The 22580-nt window shown below is 42.6% G+C and overlaps 1 protein-coding gene across 1 annotated transcript; it reads right to left on the bottom strand.

The window, feature by feature from the left end:
* Positions 1-4469: 4469 nt before the first annotated feature.
* Positions 4470-6997, bottom strand: LOC139813274 (trypsin-3). The gene is made up of 7 exons (XM_071778664.1): positions 6746-6997; positions 6132-6250; positions 5980-6074; positions 5440-5599; positions 5243-5353; positions 5011-5160; positions 4470-4913 (listed from the first exon to the last, which is right to left on the bottom strand). Exons 1-7 carry the CDS (start codon positions 6828-6830, stop codon positions 4650-4652), a joined length of 984 nt encoding a protein of 327 aa, XP_071634765.1. The 5' UTR covers positions 6831-6997; the 3' UTR covers positions 4470-4649.
* Between the last annotated feature and the right edge of the window lie 15583 nt (positions 6998-22580).

The following is a 22580-nucleotide window of genomic DNA, read 5'->3' as shown; positions in this document are numbered from 1 at the left end:
TCCGCGAAATTGCGTCTGATTTGGAGATTTTCAGAAGTGGAATGTATAAAACGCGTGTTGAGTTAATTGGAGTCTGCGTCTGATGCATATATAGTATAATTAAAATCTCTATACGTATATATCATGTATTTAAGACAAGATCGTTCTCAGTATCTGAGAAATAAAATGAAACAAATTGCCCGATCTAAATTAATTTAACTTCCACCGTTTGTGTGAATAGAGAGCTGTGTGTATGTATGTTTTATGAGCCACTTCTCGTTACTTTTCAATACACTGTGAACTTTTACCGCGCAATGAAAACATTAATTTTTTATGCAGTACAGAGGTCACACAAGAGCCTGGTAATTGGAACGACGAAACGCGAGTCGCAGATGTTTGTCTGCAAGATGGGCGAAACAGTTATTACCTCGCATTTAACGTGGAAAGGCAGCCAATTAGCCGTCTGCATCGCGTCGAAGAAAACGCGACTCTTAGGTAAACGCAAATAAGCGACTCGGGAATTTCACGAAGCCCTGCCTGCCGAGACGGACGGTCTTGCGTATAGAACAAGGAATGATACAGAGAGCGAGGAATCGTAGAGAAGGAAGGAGAACGCAGACAGGTAAAACGGAGCGGTGGAAAATCCGAGAGGAAAATCGTAGAGAAGGATAGAGCCGTCTGTGAGACGGATGTAAAAGAGAAAACGCAGTTCGTCGCGTTTACATTTAATTAATTAGTCGGTCAACGTCGAGCATCCACTGCGGATGTGGAGAAACGAGCGAACGCTACCGCGGGCGAGACACGTTTAAACGCGTTTCTTTCATCTTCCTTCGTAAAGTTGACGGTTACAGACATCAGCCGCATGACGTTGCTGCGAGCGAGGATTTATCTCGTTTGAGTAATGAAGGTACGCCAAAAGTGAAAGTCAGGTCGCAAATGAGAAAGGTATAGACGCAATTAATGTAGCAATCGCGATATTGAACGTTCTCATTATTCTCTCGTTTCCTTGCTCTTAAACCTAAGCTGTAGGATATTTAATAAATAATCAGTTCACTTCAAGAAGTGTTTTCTCGTCATGCGCCAAGAGAAGTTTTATATTTTATACGTAATTAACTGGAAGTAATTGTTCATTAAGTTATTTAAAAACTTATTTCCGAACCATTTTAGCACGGAGATAATTATAAAAATTAGGATACGCCACGACAGTGTATGTCTCTTGGAAGGCAAACTCAACCGTTGCCTATTTCGTTGTAGAGGATAGTGTTGGAATTTCCGGTCACATCTTCGGGAAACGACTTCCCCGTGTGTCTTCAAGTAGTTTCCAAGCGGCCATTAATGCGTAACGGAGTCATTAAGCGAGATTCGTTCCTGGAGGTCGACGTTCCTTCCGCCGTGTCGCAGCTTTAAATGCGTCATAAAATCATTCTTGATTACGACCTTCCGTATCCTACCATATGCGTCTAACAATTGGCGATCCTGATTAATGCTTGCGTTTAACGCCAGACACACAAGTCTTTTAAAGTATACTCGTATCCGAAAAAGGGAATGTTGTAATCTCAATTATATTAACGCTAATCTCTTTATGTAACGGTGCATTTTAGAAACGTCTGAATAAGCAGTACGCTTCAAGGTGATTCTGATGAATCATGTAATAATACGGGATCCATTTCTACAAGAAATAGATTTTACATGACGTTTAAGCGTTTCGCGAGGAACGTATCTTTCGCCGAACGAACTTTGCCATTGCACTTCCAACGAAAATGCCCACGCACGGTCGGATAGAGCGCGGATGTGCAATTAGTATAATGAATTCGCCCACGGAATACTCACGGTTCTGTCGAACGTATCATTAATAAACGCCTCCGTCAGGAGAACACGCACACCTTCACCTCCGTCTTTCTTCACGAAGCGCGAAGTTCGATGTCGAAGCAACGAACGTACGCGTTTCTTTATTTCAACTCGCTTGGGGACAACTCCGTCTCTTGAATAGTCCACCAACGTTTGCCGAAATTTACTCTCCCGCCTCCGTCTTCGATCCTATGAGTAATTAGAGGGAACTTTATCGTCGGGAGCTCCACCTTTCGAATTTAGCTCGCTGTCGCGTTTGGGCGCGCGGTGAAGTTACTCGCCCCTGTAGAAAACGCAAACTTTTAATTTATTTAAAACCCCCGACGGTAAAGAGAAAAGGAGAGGGAAAGCTGAAGAATCTTCCCCTGCGCGGGAGAGCTTGGGCCCTGTATATCCTCTAATGAATTCTTATTCGATCTCGAAATTACTGAAGTCGCGAATGGACCCTGTCGACGCGCACACAAACATGCCTATTCCCCCCTTCCTATTCGCCGTCGAGGGAGCTGAAAGCCGCAGGGGCATCGGAGAGGCCGTGAAAAACGCCCTCCTTAACTTAAAAAAAAAAAAGAAAACCGAAGCCGGAGGGGCGCACGTATCAGAAGTTACGTTTATCAGGTAAAACGCGCGGTAGTTTTCACCCACGGCTTCCATCCTCCCCGTTATCCCTCTTCGCTCCCCACTTTTGTGACTCATCCGTCTCCTGATTTTATACTTTGCTTTCATCTCCTCCGTATCTCTTCTCCTATCTCTTCTCCGTACGCCCACGATCGTTTCACGGGCATCGATCGCGAGCCTACGCGACTCTGAAGTCCCTGGTGAAGAGCGCGTCTCGGGTTTCCACGTGGATTAACTTTCGGAAACGGAAGCCTGTCCTGGAAGATTACGTTCGCGCGAGCCGGAAGAAGTCAAACTTTCATGTAAAAACACGCCGGGTTAATATCGTGCTCCGATTAAAATAAATCGAGATCCCATTATACAAGGACGTTTCAAATAACAAAATTTCAAATAACTTATTTTGCAATGTGAAATGCATTTGCGATTATATAAAATGCAAATCTAACTTGAACTAGTTTTCTATTTTCTATCTCTGTTGGTTGCTCAGAATATCAAAGAACACTTAAATAAAATCAAATACCGTTATTAAATCAAATATTTCATATTTTGTTCATTTTAAAATATCTATCTGTCATATGTAACTTTTTGCGAACAGCGACGCTTAAAGATTCAGAACGATAAATTATTCTTAACGCGACTTTTTAGGAATTTTCACGAGGGCATATTTTAATATTTAATTCCTACGCCTTTCAAGACGATTCAATTTTGTCGAATAATTACATCGACGTTTTCTTTCAGCTAGACGAGAGCAATTCAATTTCCATAATCCCCTCGTGACTCGTACGCGTACGCAGCAAATATTAACGCGCGAAATTTATATCCAATCTAAAAGAACCGCCAAGAGTCCCCACATTTCTTTGAAGGTACTAGACTCGCACAGAATTTAATACCGGTGCAGCGAAACCAGCAGATGCGGTAAAGGAGCTGCGCGATTTACCGAATATACCGTGGACGTTTCCCCATCTTGGCAGCGAGCAATCCGCTAATACATTTCTCGACATCATCCACCGTGTATTAAGTGAGATATGAGCTTCTTGCGCGTCTGCCGGTGCTGCTTTCCGTTTGACATCAAAGTGGATACATTGCGCGTCTGTCCCTTCCTCCGGCTTTCTTCTTTTTCACTTCTTTTTCTTTGTATCCTTTCGCGTGGAAGGCAACGAAAAATTATTTCTTGTATTAACCCTTTTATATTTAATAGAATATATGTTCCGTAAAACAAATAAATGAAAAATAATTTTCACAATATTCGTATGTTTATGAAAGACGAGAAGTTAAAAATAGCCAAAGTAATAATTAAAAAAATTTATTACTTATACACATCTTACATATACGATAACAAACCACCAAAGAACTTCTAACTGTTGCCACTTATTACTGAGTAATAACTATTCTTGATTAATGATAAATAAAAAATGCGAGTTATCTCGTCATCGGTTCCTAACGGTGGAATTTTAATGAAAATAGTATTAAAGAAATGCTTATAATAAATAAAGTCTCCGGCTTTATCTTATTTATTTATACAATCTCAACTATAATAGAACGATAAGATTTATTTCCTTCATACGTGTATATTTAGAGAAAAAATAAAACAATCTTTCCTGATAAGATCAACGAAGCAAGATCGAGCAAGATTAATTTTCTCTGCATTCTATTGTCAGAGATATCGACAGTTTCATGGATTGTGTGCAACTGGCTTATCAGAAATCAATTACTAAATCATATTGCGTTTCAAGTACCATGAAAATTTTTAAACGTGCTTCAACGAACACAGCCAAAACGATAAAGAATGAAATGTGAAATAAATTAAGATCGATGGATTCAAGTTCAAGCTACGTTATGAAATAAAACATTTTAAATATCTCTCGCGTGATTATTTAAAATTAATTGTTTAAAATGTAGTGAATCTCATTAACGATCTCGCAAACTAAATAATTAATCGAGAATAACTTACAACTTGATAAATTGTGATACACGATATTCGTTTAAAACTTCAAACGCAACTATTTGAATCATAAAAGCAGTCTTACTAATTTTAAACTTTATTTATTTGGTAAGGTATTTCACTCGCCAAGTCACATATATGGTCACGCGACATTACAAACACGGTCGTAAACTCTGGTATTACCACATAACACCCATAAAAACTGTTTCTTGTTCAATAATATCTTCAAACATACATATCAACGTGTCAACAGAGTATCTCAGCTTCAAGGTCTAGAGGTGTAATTGATAACAGCACAAAGGAGAAAGGAGATTATCATGATCGTAATGGACGACATGTTAGACGTGCCGTGATTTCCAAAATCACGTCCTTGCACTATCACCACTATGTCTTTCTCATCTAATATCCAATTCAAGTAGTGAAAAATATCCGCGTACACCCCTGGCAGCAGTGGCTTAGCACACCCCTCGCCACCCGAAACGACACCGGTCAGAACACCTTTGCAGACCATCCCGCCGCCGGAATCACCCTGGAAGATTCAAAAAATTGTATATCAGCAATATAAATCACGTTGGTCATGAATACATGCGTAAATATATACGTAAATGAATAAGAAAATACGTTACTTGACAAGCGTCTCTTCCACCCTCTAGATAACCAGCACAAAACATTCCCGGTGGCAAATCTGTTACGTTTTTGAGCAGTTTGCGACATTCGTTTACGCTTCGAATAGGTAAATCCACGTACAGCAAGTCGGGAGACGTTATTGGGATATTCTGAAATATTTTTAACGTGTTGTAATGACTTCCTAATTCAAGCAAATTTTCCTGCGGTTAAAATATTTTGCTGTATACTCACGGACGATTGATAACCCCAACCAGGTACCTGGCAAACTGTCTTGGGTACGGGTGCGTTCCCTGGCAAGGGCACACTACGAATTTCCGGAGTAAACTTAAAGGGTTGCGACAGCTACAAAAATCAGACGTGAATTACGCTTATTCTAGAAGTCACACGAAAATGCGGCAAATAACGGTTGATTTGTAAAACCATCGTACTTTCAAAACGGCAACGTCATTGTGCAAGGTTCTAAGATTAAATTTCGGGTGAATTCTGATAGTCACAACGCCCCTTTCCTGTCGATTCGTTCTGTTGTCGGACAACTTTACTACTCCTCCAACCACCATAATCGTCCATGGTTGTATAACCTTTCCAGACCTATACGTAATTAATAACTCTATTTATTTCTATTCAGTAATAATCTGTAGTTTAATTTAATTATAGATCTAAATACTTTCTCCGCGCTTCTTTACTAATCCACTAATGTGTACGATATATAAATTAATTAGTTGATCGATGTTTTACACAAAGAATAATTTTTCAAGAAGATAACAGAGATGTAGATTATAATATGTCAGATCACTGAGATATAGCTGATGGTATTTATCGCAAAATAACAAAAAGTTATAGAAGCAAAGTTGGTAACAATATTAAAGTAGCGAGATCTACAATTCAATTTATGATGTCCGATGATAATGATCGAGATTATCTGATCATTATCAACGAGAACTTGAACTGATTTGAAATCATTGGCTTACATATACATGCAGTGACCTGCAGTTAGGACTAGAGAAGAGCTAATCAAACTTCCGCCGCAAAAGTGCGTTTTGGAGTAGCTGCGCATTAAAGACACCTAAAAATAGCATTCCTTTCAGACATGCATTAAATTGAAATTGTCAAAAAATATTACCTGATAAGGGAATTGCTTCAAAACGGCCTTTGTGCCATTAACTATGCGACCAGTCAAATCGAAAGTCGTTGGCGTCATGTCAGGAGGAATATCGTCAGGAAGAAGATCGGTTGGCGAGCCTTAACGCACAAATTATAATTGTCATTATCGTTGACGGTGCACACATCGTGTTCTCGCAAGATAAAATCTAAATTGCACGACAAAGATGGATTTATTGAGAAGAACGAGGCTTATAATCCCGGGTTACTGCGACGCATGAATTAGATATTCGTTACGGGCGTAAAAATTATTTTCCAGAACGTGCACGGCCCGCGCGATAATTATCGGCGAGCTTAATGAAAAACTAATTAACCGTCGCAATTTTATCCGAGCGCGATTAATATTCTATCAACCCCCGATCTTGTTGCGAGTGCATGCTGCGCATATTTTGATTCGATAATGCATACTAATGTACCGTGCAAAATTGCTCGTTGCCCACGGCTTGAATATCTCCCCGGTTTCAAAAACAAACAAGAATAATAATCAGAAGCGAGCACGTGTTGCCCCGCTTTGCGATTCACGAAATCAGTTTAGAGACCGAGACATACGAAACCTTCTCTCTTTTTTACACTTACCATGGACGAGATATAGAATCGTCAGAAGCACTAATAGATGTAACGTAGACCGCATTGTTCTCCACGATTCACGAAGGTTCGTCATTTAGTCACTACCACAGAACGACTGTCTGACTGTCGCTAGCAATCGCGGGATAAAAATTCGTTATCGGATCCACGCAGCCGAGCAAAGCCTTTATCGTAGCTTTATCCGTTATCGGTTATCGGTTATTATCTCGGGTTAATTGAGATTGGATTCCACGTCCATTTACATTATATCTCTATACGCACTCATGGAAATTCCAGTATTACCGCAACTCTCGAATTCTTTTCTGCAACTTTTTTTTTTGCAATATCACACTTTGCACAATGTCATAGTTTCATTTCCGATAAATTTTACTGAAAAATTTCTGTCGTCAAGAGTTTTTTTTTTCTTTATCATGCCAATTTTGATTAGTTCGCCAGTGCTTCCTTTCTCTTTTCACTAAGATAAAACGTCTATGATTATGATAATAAGTTACAAGAAATAGGAGGAGCAGCGATAATATCGGCTCATAAAAAATCACACCGCTATATATATGCAAAATTGCGACGCCATCGATAGCGGTTTGAAACGATACTCCCGACGTCGAGGGATCAGGCGAGGCCACGAGCGCGACAATTCTTCCGGAAGCCAATGAAATTACCAAGTAGGATAGATAAAAATGTCCTGGAATTGGCAGAATTTTTGAATTCCATCCCGGAGCCGGACGAGATATCGGGCATCAACGACAAGGGCGATCCGGGGATAATGAAATTCCGGAACGGAGGCTATTTCCGGCGACTGCAGCGGCCGGCTGCAGGATATTCATCGAAGACGGCGTTAAACTGCGAGTCGTGCGAGTATCCAATATGCAAAGTGGTTGGTGGCCGTTCAGTTCAACCACTATTGATGTAAATTATCGGGATATCGTTGTTCCTTCCTTCACTCTACCCCTTCTTCCCTTAACGCCATGTGGTGGAAGATCGGGAGCCATCGACAACGAAAAGAGAGATAAGGAACGACAGATGTGGGGGAGGAGAGAAAAATATTTACCCGGAAAAGAGGAATAAACGTAAAAAAAAATTAATGAAGAAACATTTATAGATAATGTTAGAATAGGAAGAAATATAGCACATCTCATTTTTTCTTACAACCAAGTGCGATTATATTTCTGTATTCTATATACTGTTGTTCAGATAAAATATTAACCTTCTGCTCAGTGCAGTTTTCTTTCTTGTTTCGCGCGTTGTATCACTTCTAAAATTTTATATTTGAGTATCGAGTACATTTTGCAACATTTTTGCGTGCATTACAAAGTTTGAGCAATACTTTTATATGTACATACTTTTTATTATTTAATTATAAATCTCGTTTTTTCAGTTCTTAAAATTTGTGATTATATTTAATGATAATGCAAACGTCTTCCCGCAGCTACAAATATATTTATTATGTGATAAATTTAAATAATTCCATTTGAAATCATTACAGAAAGAATAAATATTACATTAGCTTGATAAAGATGAAGCGAAAATAAAGGATATATCGCGAGTGTATGATGTTCTAACTGTAAATGACGAGATATCTCCCGAGGATAATGAGAGATTCAAATTCAACGATACGATAGGTAACGGGGGAGGCAGAGGACGAAAGGGAGAGAGCGGAGAGATATCGCCGAGAGGGGGCCGGCGAGCGGGATAGAGTGTATAGGGCTGATAGGAGTCGCCATTACCCATCCCCATGTTAAACCAGCCCCCGCGTACAGAGACACGCAACCCCTGTGTACAATCTCCGTGTGTCCAACGGACCCCGTCGAGGAGCCCCAGGCGTTGCGTTGTCTACCGCAGAATCGCCATTCGATCGGTCCACTCGGAAGCATGCCGCGATCGTACATACGCATCGGACGTACCGTTCGGTTTAATACCAGCTCGGGGTGGTAGCCGGGCTGGCCGGCGAGCTAACAGCGGCCGACAAGCTCGTAATTTAGCCCTCTCTCGGGCCCAGGTATAGCTGGCGCGCGAACGAACCCTTCCTTTTCGTCCAGCAAAGCTACGCGTTTGCCACGTTACGCAGGTAGGAACATCACGAGCGGCAAATTAGATTTATCCGCGAGCGTGCTAGTCAACGTAGTTGGCTATTGGGGGCAACTATGCGGCAACAATACGAAATCCACAAGCACAGATTATATAGCATCCCGGGCTGAAAGGGATTTGCGAACCTATGCGCGCGTAGTAGGTATGCTTTTGATGTATTGATACTTTATCGCAATCACGACTAATTAGTAGCGCGCGTCAGGGAGAATAGGAAGATAAATAAATGGATGCTCTGAATATATCCCTCTTTGGGATATCGGCTCTCCGCGGAATTATTGCGGCGAAACGCACTCGCCGTGCTTGTGTTACATGGTGCATATATGATGCGTTGTGTGCACCACGAAGAAACGTATGATCCGCGAACTGGAAAATTACGCGAACAATTTAGATTTATAAGATGCACGAAGTAACTATCATTTTTTATATGAGTAAATAAATGTATCAGAAATTAAATGAAGAATAGCTTTCTCGGACAAACCTTTGTCACATATTGCTCAGCATTTATTCACATTGGTGTAAATTCACGTTAAACGTCAAATGTTTAATTTCTGAGTACAAACATATACTCGTACTTCGAGTTTCAAATAGTAGTTATAATTAACAAGTTTTCAACAGACCGGTACTTCTGAAACGCACTACGGGGCGAAATAAACACGTGAATATGTAAATGTATATAATACTCGTGCGAGCAGAGTATCAAGACAAACCGACGAAATGCATATTCAAACAAAATTTAAATCCCATCTTGATTTTTCATGGTACGTTCCCGAACGGCGTTTCGTTCTCCCCCTCATATCTCTCATTCTCTCTTTCCGTCTCGGTCTATCCCGTGTCGTTTTACTCCGGCGCAATCTCCCTTTCTATCTCTCTCTTCTCCTTCGATCGTCCTCTCCCGCCGCCTCTCACCTCCACCGTCACTTCATTTCTCTCTCCTTCTCTCGTCTCTCTTTCCCCCCCGAGGTGGCTTTCCTTCTGGGTCGGGACGTGCCACCTCTTCTTCGCTTCTCTCAGCCGCGTCGCGGAATCATTCTCGATGGAACCGTGGATAATGTTTATGGAACGCGTAATGATAAGGAATGCTACCTACGACCGATGGTCACGATCGCGCGAGCGGAGGCGGCGGGGTTGTAGTCTCCTCGCTGTCCTCGGACTATTATTTAGTCACGGAAAGCGGGCGCAATTTTGCATAGCTAATGCCGCCGCATCTTCGCTTCAACAGATCCGTTGCAGTCATTGATTCTCGTTTGCCGTTTAATAATTTATCAAACTACATATTATGGTTTTGTCTTATCCCGTCAACGATTTATTGCTAAACGCGCGAATTTATCTCCTGTATTTTTATAATAGACTGTACAACAATCACTGATTTTTAGTAATGATAACGATCGGTAAATCTGTATTTCGATTATCGAAATACAGATCATCGAAATCATCGATACGCGATCATATCTTACAATATTATTCTAAACAAATTAATTAATAAATATATAATTTTATATCACACGTATCTTATCACTTATTGTCATTTATCGATTTTTATCCGGTAGCTTAGTTGCGATGTTATTAAAGAAGAAATATGTACTTGCGCGCGATGCACCGGTATGCATTTCTCGCTGCCGGGCAAGGGCGACCTTGGCAAACTAGCGAATCCGCGTTTCTATTCATTCGATCCCTTCGGGAGGCACCGTTCCACGTCACGGAGAGACGAGAATGATAACCTTGACTGCAATGCAGCCAGTTAAAGGGCCGTTCAAGGTCTACCAGACGGTTACCTGGGTTCTATATCGTCTGGTCGTCGCTATAACGCTTCGCCAAATGGAGAGACTCCGAGACGGGACGAAGCCCTTTTCCAATTTCACGCGAACGCGGATCGCGCCGCCGCGTTCTATACTCGGGAAATTACATGGCCTGGCACTGAAATACCAGACTAGGTGGTGTGTCTCAAATGCGCAGCGTGCACTTCATCCGCAATGGTCTGTGAAAACGGAAAGAAGAGGCGCGGCGCGACGCATTAATAGAGATTCCTGTACGACGCCGCGCGCACGGCAATTTAAGTGGTATTTAAAGAGGGTCGATCTTAAATCAAGCGCATCATTACGCATCCGTACTACTTACTTATCTGCGGTTACTTCTTCCGCGGTTACTTCAAAGAGGTAATTTTCAGAAGATGAAGTTCGCGGGATTCGAAAGCGGTAAGATGCTCCGAAGTAAACTGACCGTATTTTTATGAAACTGCTATGTTGATCCCCATATTAACCCTTGGATGCAAAAAAGGGGTTTTAAGAATCTTACAATATTTACTTTCTTGCATTACTCTTTCAATGCCTCCAACAGACTTTTCTCTTTTTTTGAGCAATTTCCAGAGAAACTTAAAGCTATATCTCTCGACAGTAGTCAATTTAAAATTATCATTTTTGCAAAATTTATTAGGAAATTATACATTTAAGGGTTAAAAAGTACACTCTTCTAAAAGAGAGATATTATTCAATTAACTCTAAAGAGCAAAAATCTAAAAAGCTATTTTTGATAATAGTCCCTATACTTGGTCCTAATAATTTAGGGGAAAGAGAGGTTTGTTGACTGAAAAATTTCTCGAAGTTTTCAGATAATCATAAAGTAAATAAAAAGCAATCAAAATGACGAATTGTAACGACATTATAACGAGGACCTCACTAAATTTTCGCATCGCGCATGTTTCACTGTCGACTGTCGTAGACGTATAGATTATAGATCATTGATATTACTCGCTCTCTGGCAGTTCCTTTTAAATTCATGCCTAATAAATATATCGCTGGCTGCGCAAACTGAAACGAATACGCCGCACGAATAAGAAACATCGGCTCCAATGGCGCCTTACTCCAAAGTTAACTCTCTCGTACAATATTCGCGCGTCTCGCACGACCTTAACCCTCGGCTCGGAGTGGTGAATTTTTTATGCGATTTGCCATTTCCATCTGCGCGCGAGACAGCCGCGCTTTCGTTGCCATCTCGGAGGCGTTCCCGAATGCCTACTCGAAGCTTTTCTCGGCTGGCGTGAGTGCGAGTGACGTCTACTCGAGCTGATGGCGGGTCGGAGTAGATTTTTCTCTTTTTTTCTTCTTCCTTTCTGAGGCCAAAATTGGGTTGCGCGCCTTTCCCTAGGCTTCTCTCGCGGTAAAGTGGCTCACGTATGTCTCCTTGAAGGAAATTATGTCAAGTCGTCATTGTCGGTGCCATTAACGATCAGCACTTCTTCCTGACAAACTCTCTCTTCTCCTTTTCTCTCCTCCTTCTCGAGCTCCTACTTTGCAAGAAGACGGGCGCTTCGCGGTTCAGCCAAACTGTGCATATCGCATCACCATGAATCACCATCACGTACGAGCAAAAATAACGCTTACGTATCCCGACGAAATCGGCGTTCGCCCGAAAAAAAATTACATCCCATTGGCGATGCCGAAGATAACGTTCCAATTAGAATATCTCAGATATCTCCGTCGTGGAATTCTCATTACTTCGAGCACCCCGCGCGCCGCGCTGGCGTGTATAATTTCAGGATAACGGGAGAGCGCGATCTCATTGACGCAGCATCCAGACGCAGCACCTCTCTATGGCTTACAATTAGCGCGATTACAAGATACAGATCCAATACACGAGTGCTGTATATCATGCGGGATATTTCGTAGTATTAAGCCATTCAAATGACATAATTATTGCGATTATAGTTACTGCGATAAAATCAGTATTTCTGTTGTAGCTGCATTTAAATGCAGCTCTCTCTCTTTCTCTTTAATGTTACTTTATCTTAATCTAATTAACGATCAGTTTTCACGATAATCCTGGATTTGTAGTGCAACGGAATTGCAAGACTTCCATAGGATTCTACACAGGGATGACTATCATCCGCAAAAAAAATGTTAATAATATGAATTTTACGGGTTTCGCTATCACGTGGCGTTTTTACGATTTGCACGGGTAAAAATGCAGTCGTTAGAAATGTTTCCCGGATACTTTCGTGGCAGACTTCGAAAGGCCTGGCACGAAGTAACGTTTGGTCCGCGTCCCGTTAACGGCACGCGTTTCTTGCGACATCGCACCTTTAACCCTTTCGCGAGTAAATTATCCACGATATTTATGCTTAGGATTTCTCGCATTTGCGTTTTTATTTCGGCGGGCGTATCTTAAAATCGCATATTTAATTTCGTTACGCAGTTAATTACACGGTTAAGTGGCTATTCTATCGTATCTCAAGAATAAACGGAATAAATCTCGGGAGAGGAGGCGTGCGAGTATAGTTTAGAGGCTCAAAGTCACGGTTATTCTACCAGAGCGGACATAATGCAACGGAATAGCGTCCTGTCCTGTTATATTTATGCATCGCACTGTTAGATCGTAATCTCTTTCGCAGGTGTATATTCAAGATATAAACAACGTAATTTCTAAATCAATTAAAATAATTAAGGTAAGACACGTAGTCGGAAAGGAACAGCAAGAAAGCTGCGATAATTATTTACGAAAATAAAATTGCCAGAACACGAGCGTCGATGTTTTCGGCGCCTTCACGCGAGCCGAAATATTTTTCGCCGTTTACAGCTGGGTAAAGCCGAGACACGCGATGCGGTCAGCGTTCATGGGACCGTGGCCAGGCTCTCGTGCATCGCCGCACTCGCCCGCAGCCATGGCAACCGCAGTCGTGCTCTTCGTGTTACATAACCGGGAGCCTGTGCAGCCGTGACCTCGATCCCAGTCGGTGACTTCGTCTTCGACCACGGTCGAGGCACGTCTGTGCCCCCTTGCCCAGCACGCCGCTCTCCTCCTCTCCGTCACCAGCACCGCCGCCACCATCGTCGCGGGGACCAGAACCAGATGCCTCGGGTCGAACCACCCACAGACAAAACAACCACCTTCCACGACGGCCACGACCTTTTCGCCGGCTCCCGCACAGCCCGACTCGGTATGCAATGGCGTCTCGATTTTACGTAAGAGGCCCGAGAGGAGCGAAATTCATCAGAGGATTACCATTTTGCGACGCTTACGTCATCGTTTCTTGCTGATGACTTCGAATGCAAACCGGTGTGTTGCACATCGAAGAAGAATCGAGATTCCGAGATATTATTCGTCTGAAGAAAGCGTGCTTAAAGAGAGGATCCTTGTACGCGAAACGGGCGGTGTAATCTTTACATTTGCAAGGTAAATGTCGCGTCGCGATGTTACTCCCACGATCCACAGTCGTTCGGACAAAGTGGCTTTCGTTGAATCCAGAAGGGATTATGCACGGCGATCGGTCACGCCAATTTTTATTAGAGAATCCTTCCGCGAGAGGAGAATAGCGACTCATCGAATACCGCTGTTTTTACAACAGAAATCCTCGAGATGTGCATGACGTGCCTCGCGATCGTAAGTGTCCGTATGGCAATCTCTTCTTCTTTGTTGGCCGGAGTAATGTTCGACGTGGGTGCGTGTATGGGCAATCTTCTTGATGATGCGTGTCTAAGACGGAAATATCATGATCGCAATATCAATAATAACAGGCGCCAACATCTGTAGAATTCTCTAATGATGAAAATTGAAATTCATCACTACAATACGTCGCACTAACACCGCTTTTATACAGTATATCATTATGAAAAGAAAAATTTACAGGAAATGAAAAGGAAAAGGGGATTAAATGTATTAAATCGTGTTATGTCATTAATAATAGCCTGTTAAACGAATAGGTTTTCCTTACGTTTAGAGGATAAATCGAATCGATATTAATAATGCAAATGTTCTTCTGTCACTGTTTAGAAAGCAGTTCTTATCTACTTTTTATAGGTAGGATGGATAATGGTTCTTCTGCACGGATCTCAATTCCCGCCTCTTCCAGCGCTAATTCAATGTTTCAATCACCGCGAAACATAAGCGACATTGTCCCTCGCGTTTTTACATTCAGCCGAACGCTATGCTTTGTCGCGCGACAGAAAAGTCGCTTGTCTTTCCTTTGACATTTCCCAACTTTATTTGACGCCTGGAAAAACTTATCCTCTGTCTGTAGACGTCTAGCGTGTTATTGTAGATAATTTATCAGTGTCGCGTAGGATGAACGACGCGTATTTTCCAATATATATACTCGTATATAACATAACTGTCAATTCCCAAATTCGTAATGCATTGATGTATGAAGCTAATAACGTGCCAAGTGTATATAAAATTGTTTCGCATCGATGAGTTAAGTCAGAGATACGTTTCGTCACTCTTTGATACCGTCATTACGAAAACTCGTTTTCATAAATTTCATATTCGGTAGAAAGTTTAAATCGTTGTATCAAAAACGATTGTAGTATATTAATGTTAAAATTTGCAAACAGTAAAATTCGATTTATAATTTTATATTCAATTTATAATTATAATTTATAATTTATAAATTTGTAATCTTTTGCAATTGAGATGTCATAATTTATAAAGATTAGCCGCGAAGAATTTGTCTAATCAAGATGCCTCTCCCGCAGAGCAGACAATCATTTCGGGAAATTGCCGATGATAAGAACTTGAGTATATGTGAAAATGTATCACATATATAAGCCGCTCCCTATTTCGGAAATGTATACACCGAGCGTATATATACCAACTCGCGCAAATACTCGTTCAGGCGCAGCCTCCTTTATGAGACACTCCGGGAATAGCCGAGGTATAGCGATACTGCTTATTGTCCCTGCATTATGCCATAATAGAATCACTTTGTTATGGCAGGGCGATTACCTTCTCTCGTGTATCGGTTGATGTACGTATACGAGCCGAACGCGTCGTTGTGTATTCTCAGACGCTGGTTTCGTAACTTCGGCTGCAGATAGATATAATCGGACCAAATAATACTCTCCCGTGATTTCGCGATAACTAATCTGTAATCTACGATATTCTCAGCCACCAAGAAATTACATAATAAGCTTACTGTAATTAAGATTTGTTATATCGCGATGCTGTTTCAATCCACTGTAAATTCACTGCAAATTTAATATCAGAAAGCTTTTCCTCGATCATCAAATATCGCAGTCTCAATGATTACAACAAATTTTTAAACATGTCCTTATATAATTCACGTTATGTTATTTTTCAAAAAAGTTAGATTTACTGTCATATGTATAGATGATGTACGGAAAGTTGATCAAGATCCCGAAATAAGAAATGCTAATTAATATCTTAAAATAATGTTTATTAAGTCCGAATTTAAACGTTACCACGTCGCGTTTCATGGTACAAGAATTTAATTGCACAGTTCACTGTGACAGCCCCGCAAATGAAATGATAAATAAGATATGCGATAGGGAAGCGAAAGTACCGATGCGCGAATTGCACACCGGTTGCAGGTGCATCCGTACGAAAATGGCACCGAGGATCTTATCTCTATAGATCACATCGCGCTCAGCGACAGGCCGACGGACGGCAACAAAGAGGAGAAAGTCCGTCCAACCAGGGGTGAACGAACGGAACACGAGCCCGAATCCGAAACGGCATCACGGCATTTTCGAAAGCTCTTAGCCCTGTAATTAGTCACGCAACGAGCGTAACGCGGCTGCACGTACATCGCAGGCAACGCCTACGTGAAAATCACAAAAAATGATAACGTTGTAATCAACGATCTTTCGCTGATGAGACGCGTCTCTTTTCTCAAGCCTCCTTTATGAGTTTTTAAACGATTTACCGATCGATATCTCCCGAGCTTAATTTTTAACGAGGTACACGTTCGTTAGGAGCGTTTCATATTCATAGATTTGTGAGAAGTCATTAATGGAAAGATGTCTGGAATATGCACCGTGGAATTTATACGTATCGCACGACTGAATATTATTTCACGTGTTTCTTCGGTAATTCCCGTGATATTTACTCACATAAAAGTGCATAATAATAATTTTGGCAGCCCGTTTCGTGCCTGCGGTTTCCCGCAGCCGAGCTCGCGTAATACCCGCCACGTTGGATCTTTTTTCATTTTCGCCGGACAGCGGCGCGGCGTCTGGCGGTGCTACGCGGGTTTTATCCGAGGAATCAGACTGTGACGAACGCGGAGAATTTCATCCGGTGGCACATAGCAACACGGATCGAACCGGTGTGTGGGAATAATATGGTGTGCCATTAGTAATTTAATATAGCGGCGTCCTCCCCCCCCTTCGTCCAGGAAATATGCGATACCGCTGCACGTCGCCGCGATAGAACACGATTATTCGCCTGATTATTGGATTTTTTTTTCCTGTAGACGCGATCGTTATCCTTTCCTCTGGCAATAATTAGCGCGAAGCCTTTTTTATTGATGGAAACGATTATAATTATATAAATTAATATATACGCCGTTTCTCACTGAAAAGGATCCATAATGATCGTTGCGTATTCGTTTGATGTTTAAATAATATTTCAAATCTGACTAATTTGTAAAGGGGCGATTGTTGGCTCGACGATCGGTTAATCGATGAAGAAACTGTGCGTGCGACACGATAATTGATTCGCCTCCTATAGCAAGCTGCGAACGATCCGCTGTTGCCAATGACGACCTGACATGCAGATATATGGCATTCATACAAATGCATACATAAATCTACAACTGTCAGTGCCACGAATGTCGACGGCTGTCGGGTTTGTAAAGCAATCAGACGGGCCTCGAGAGCGTGTAATTTGTTCCAATTTATTTGTTCCTCCCAAAAGTTGTTATATCCTTCTTCTCGACAACGCTCAATTATGCGTTACGCGAATAACTTTGTATCGCAATGAATCGCACACGTTAAATATGTAACTGCACTATGCGCCACGAATTATCTCCGAAGGAAATGTTACGTGTCTAAAAAAAATTGTCAGATTGCAAAAACAAAATTCACAGTACGATCGCTCAAACTTTTGCATCGCATCCCGTTATAATGATGAGTTACGTTGTGCTCACAAGTGTGCGGTACATCACGATTATCAAGATGACGGAAATAGCTCCGCGCGTCCCTAGCACTCGCGGTCAATTGTGCGAAGTTACGTCATTAAAAGTTGAACAAAACAACAGGAACGTCGTTGCGCCCAGTTGCACGTAGAACGTAAATTGTAAGTAGTGATGCTGTCCCGCATACATACATGATAAACTGGCGCGCGCGCGCGCGACAGTGTACTCTGCAGCGCACAGTGAGCGAGAGCATTGTGACGATATGTGACGGTCGCGTTTATGCCACGGGGGCGAGCGTAGCCATTAATGTCGACCACATCCAGGAGCGCATCCCTGTTCCCCTCGACGACAGGGCGATCTCGCACAGCTCGCCCCCGCCGCCGCCACCAGCCCTTGCACAATATCACGGAATGCCGGACGCCCGGCTCCTGTAATGTAACATGGCCGGCCGTTTATTACGAGGCACGCCATAGAGTCAAGAGCAGAGCATATAATTGGCAGAGAAGCTGTGAGACGCTGAAGAGCACGTATTACGCGAAACGCGACCGTGTGCGTGCGCACGTGTGTGTGACATGCGTAAAATGCTTGCCCGGCGAAATGGGGTTTGATGAAAAAATATTACGAGGGGTAAAAATGCTTTTCGTTTCGTCTCGCGTTTATAAAAAAAAAAGGATGGGAAAAATCGAATTAGTTAACAACGGACTAAAATTTCAAGTTAAATTGACTGCCAAGAGAAAATCTTATAAGTTCAGTTATATTTTATAAAATTCTTGATTAAATGTTGAATGCAGACATATATAGTTTTATAATCATTCTCAACTAATTGTAAGTCGCAGGAAAAAAAATAAATGCTATTAAAGACTATTGTTTTCAAATGAGCGTGTCGTGAAGTATTTTGGATAAGTTTATCAAAAATTGCGAGCAATTAAAATTAAACGATTGACTGTAAAGCAGATCTCTTGGTACCGTGGATGAACGCGCGGACTCCGACTTGCAGCTTTAAGCTTGAGATCGCCGGACGAACGTATCGGAGAATGCAAGCGCGACGGAGATGACCGCCGCGGTGAAGGCAGATTCGTCTTAATTCGCGTGAAGAGCCCGCTCTCGTGGAGTTTTCGCCGGGGCTTAGCCCCGGCAACGGGATTACTCGAGGAAAAGCTCTGGCGAAATTTATCGTCGGGGACTTCGTTAGCGTTTGCTGACCCGCAAATGAAAACTTATGCCTCGCCCGCGTTGTTGATTCGACCGCGAGTATTACGGGGGGGGGGGGGAAGAAGGGGGCAGAGCACAATAATCTGCCTATACCCGGATAGATTGATCCCTCTTCCTCTCCCGGTCACATTTTATTTGCAATTTACGTCCCACGCAACGCAATTAACTGTCGGACGTAAACAGCTTCGTGTCCGATAGAATTAATTTATAGACCAACCGGAAGATAAAATTACTATTCTTGTTTCTTTTCACGTGTGACATGGAAATTCGCGATGAGCAATGGTACGATGAGTAAACGGGAACTACAAATTAAAAATTCGTGCATCGGCACCGATCTTGTATCTTGTCACGACTCGCATCTGAGTCACGGGGAATTTATAATTTTAATATCGTTTTATCTTCCAATCGCATGCGGACTGCTGCTCTTTCATTTATGAGTTCTTCGTGATCGTTTGGGATACGATATCTCGTTCTTTAAACGAACGAAACGTACTTAACAAAAATCATATCGGCAATCTGCCTGTTTCTGGGGCGTGCTCGATGCATAATCGATGACTTCAATAGAGCGGGCAAATGAAGCGAGAAATCGCGGTTAGTGAGACGCGGGCCGGTTATCTTGGCAGCCATTCAATATTTTAGCGGGACTCGGTGAATTTCCAGTGGTCCTTTTGTCCGCGGTAAGAGAGATATGGCGAGCGTACGGCGTACGGCTCGTTGCCGTCGTTGCGAGATCGTCTGTACCAATTAGCACCGGCCGCATTTACGCGGCCCGTCTAACGGGAAGCCGCGCATCGCCAATAAACCCATCCCCACATAAAATACAAAACCGATGTCATTAATCTCAATACGAAGTAGTGGGTTGTAATTAATGCGGCTGTACCAAGGCCGAGGGCGGTCGGTACACTAGAGCCCAAAAGTATGTACGTTTCGCCGCCGCGACCGATGCAACAGATTGCGCGAACGCAGGTGCATACGAGAGCGAACGAATCAAATATAAATTTATGCTGGTGCGCAACGCGCCATACCTATTGTAATATGAATTTGTTATTTACGACGACCGCGCGCGTCTCGTTCGTCGCGCGAGTGTACGCGCGTACGTGTAAATTACGCGCATTATTTACGACAGCGACGTTAATTACTTAATGCTGCGCGCTGCAAAACACGCCTCGTCGTGCATCGTGCATAGAATTTTCCACGTTCTCAGTCATTACGCGCGATTCTCCGCATGATGCAATATCTCCTCCCTTTTCCCCAGTTTGCCGATATCAACTTCCCTCCCCTCTCCCCGCCGTTCCGCGCAATCCACTCGAATATCCCGTTCACCCGCGGGTCCGATGCTAATTAACGTTTGTGTCGTTAGACCTATGAAATGCCAATCGGCCGGACAGCACGCGCGGCGCGCAATCGCGAAACTCGATGAGATCGTCTTTCCCATCTACATAGCACAGGCGAATCACCCTAATTGCCGTGAATCGGTTTGCCGCCGGCAAACGCGAGCGAGTACCGTAGCGTTAATTCGATACTATCGCGTCGGCGGAGCAAATGTAATGAAATTTGGCTCTCCGTTGGGATCGAAGGGCCGGTGCCCGCAGCACCAAGCCGCGCCGCAAGAAAGACGAACGTATCGCAAAGGCGTCTCTCGCGGGGGAAAAAGAAGAAAACGCACTCGAGGCGCTCGGTGGAACCCGATGGCGATGGTGTCGCGTTACAAGCACTCTGCCAATCAGGATTATGTTGCGCACCGTTATTGGGTTCTTATCGAAGCACCAAGTGTGTTTCTTACGTGCACCTGTTTGCTACCACGCACAATCGACTGAAATCTTATCTCGTCTTAGCTTTCCTCAGCCTCTGTCGTGAATTAATGAAAGGTATTTTGAGGCTCGCTCGCCTCGATCGAGCAAGCCCGATCTGACAATCCCCTGTGTACATGGACAGGGAAAGAAAATTTCCTTAATTAAACTCGACGCTGACGTAACCGCGGCCTTAAGTAAGACGGCACATCGGCGTAATGGATTACGTTCGTAGAGATGAATGATTTTACAAATAAATGCGCAAAATTCCTTATACTTAGTTTTTATCCACGACAATAATAAAATACAAATTTATTATTTATTCGTTATATTCGCAGTCTTGAAAGGTCGGTTTAAAATAATTTTCAAAACTTTGTTAAATATACAACCTAAAATGTATATGTAAGAGATTCTAAATATTTCAGTATTTTTAGAGAGTCGTTCCAATTTTGCAATCTAATTTGGCCAACATCATATCTCCCTTAGTCCCGGCAATCGTTCTAACTTGATCTAACCCTTCGTGCCGGACGGCCCTTCGAGTACGAGTGTCAGATTAGATTTAGCCATCGTTGGAGGCGAGTTCACTTCATAATGACCGAGGGGAAGAGAGGACCCATTGTCCATCTACGGAGGGCCGAGGGTCGCGCAGCTAACTTTGCCCCGGAGGTATTGGCAGCTACGCAGGGACCCATGCGCGCATCCCGCACCATCCTGGACGAGTTAGAAAGTCATTGTTTGCGACATCGAGTGGCGTTCCCGAGAGGCACGAAGATGTTATTTCCGACGGTGGTTTCCCAAAGCTCTCCGAGGTGTAGCCGTGGAACAAGATCGATATCGGGGTCGCGGCAAGTACACACGAAACCACGGACAAACTTTGTTGGCGACAGCCATTTGCAAGTAGAATTAGACGGTAGCGTAGCGCCAACTTTACAGAAAAGCAGTAAAGAACAGCAGATATCAAAGAAAAAGTAATGATACGAAAAGCCCGCAAAGAGCTTTCTTCAAGAGAGAAGTCCTATTATCATATTGTGTCGTGTAGATTAAGTTATGACAGTACAGAAAACAGGATGTGCTTTATTGCATCGAAATTTTTCAGTGTTATCAATTGAACAGTTCGTATTTCAAAAACAATAAAACATGTACCGCCTGCAACGCGTACAGTATTTGCAGTTCGTCGACATCGACTGGAGGGGAGAAGTTTCAAACGAAGCGCACGTTCGCGTAGGCAGTCAATAACGATCACAGATTGCTCTTTGTTGCTAAAAGCCCTTCGCCCGTGTGCGATGCGAGCGCAACACGCGCACGCGAGGATACGGTTACTCGAAAGTTACGACCGGTGCCCTTTGTGAGGCAAGATAATAACGCGGTTTTCGACGTAGCCGAAACCGACGGGTCTCTTCGAAAGGGAAACTAAGCGAATTACGGCTTCGCGTCGGTGCTTAATTCGATGGCATGTACCCTATATAGCAAGTGCGTGCCCCACACATCGGGATGCGTGCACGCGTCTCACTTCGCATAGTTAAATTAACGTGCTTGGTGAAATTGTCTTTTCTGATACGACGCACGTGTCTTAAATAATAATTACGAACAAGTTATTCGCAAGTTCTGAAACATTAGTAGGGGTTCCACTCTGAGAGAGAGAAAGAGATAGATAGATAGATAGATAGATAGATAGATAGATAAAGAGAGAGAGAGAGAGAGAGAGAGAGAGAGGGGGGGGCCAATCTACATAATTTGCAAAATGTTATAAATTATTAAAGTAAAATATGTAAATCATATTATACAAGTTAAATATTATGTAAATTTTAAATATATTAATTAGTTCTATCATACACACATATATCTCTTCAAAATCCTATGTAATCAGAAGCCACAA

Source organism: Temnothorax longispinosus, chromosome 5, assembly GCF_030848805.1.
Source record: "Temnothorax longispinosus isolate EJ_2023e chromosome 5, Tlon_JGU_v1, whole genome shotgun sequence".
Classification (NCBI taxonomy): Eukaryota; Metazoa; Arthropoda; class Insecta; order Hymenoptera; family Formicidae; genus Temnothorax; species Temnothorax longispinosus.
This window is presented reverse-complemented; position numbering and strand designations above follow the sequence as displayed.

What these genes read in the sequence shown, in the direction of transcription:
- LOC139813274 (XM_071778664.1), bottom strand. Translation starts at nt 6,830, where the DNA reads ATGACGAACCTTCGTGAATCGTGGAGAACAATGCGGTCTACGTTACAT. An exon ending in GATTCTATATCTCGTCCATG is followed by an intron (nt 6,251 to 6,745) that starts GTAAGTGTAAAA and finishes TTGTGCGTTAAG; the next exon opens with GCTCGCCAACCGATCTTCTT. An exon ending in GTTGGGGTTATCAATCGTCC is followed by an intron (nt 5,161 to 5,242) that starts GTGAGTATACAG and finishes AAAATATTTCAG; the next exon opens with AATATCCCAATAACGTCTCC.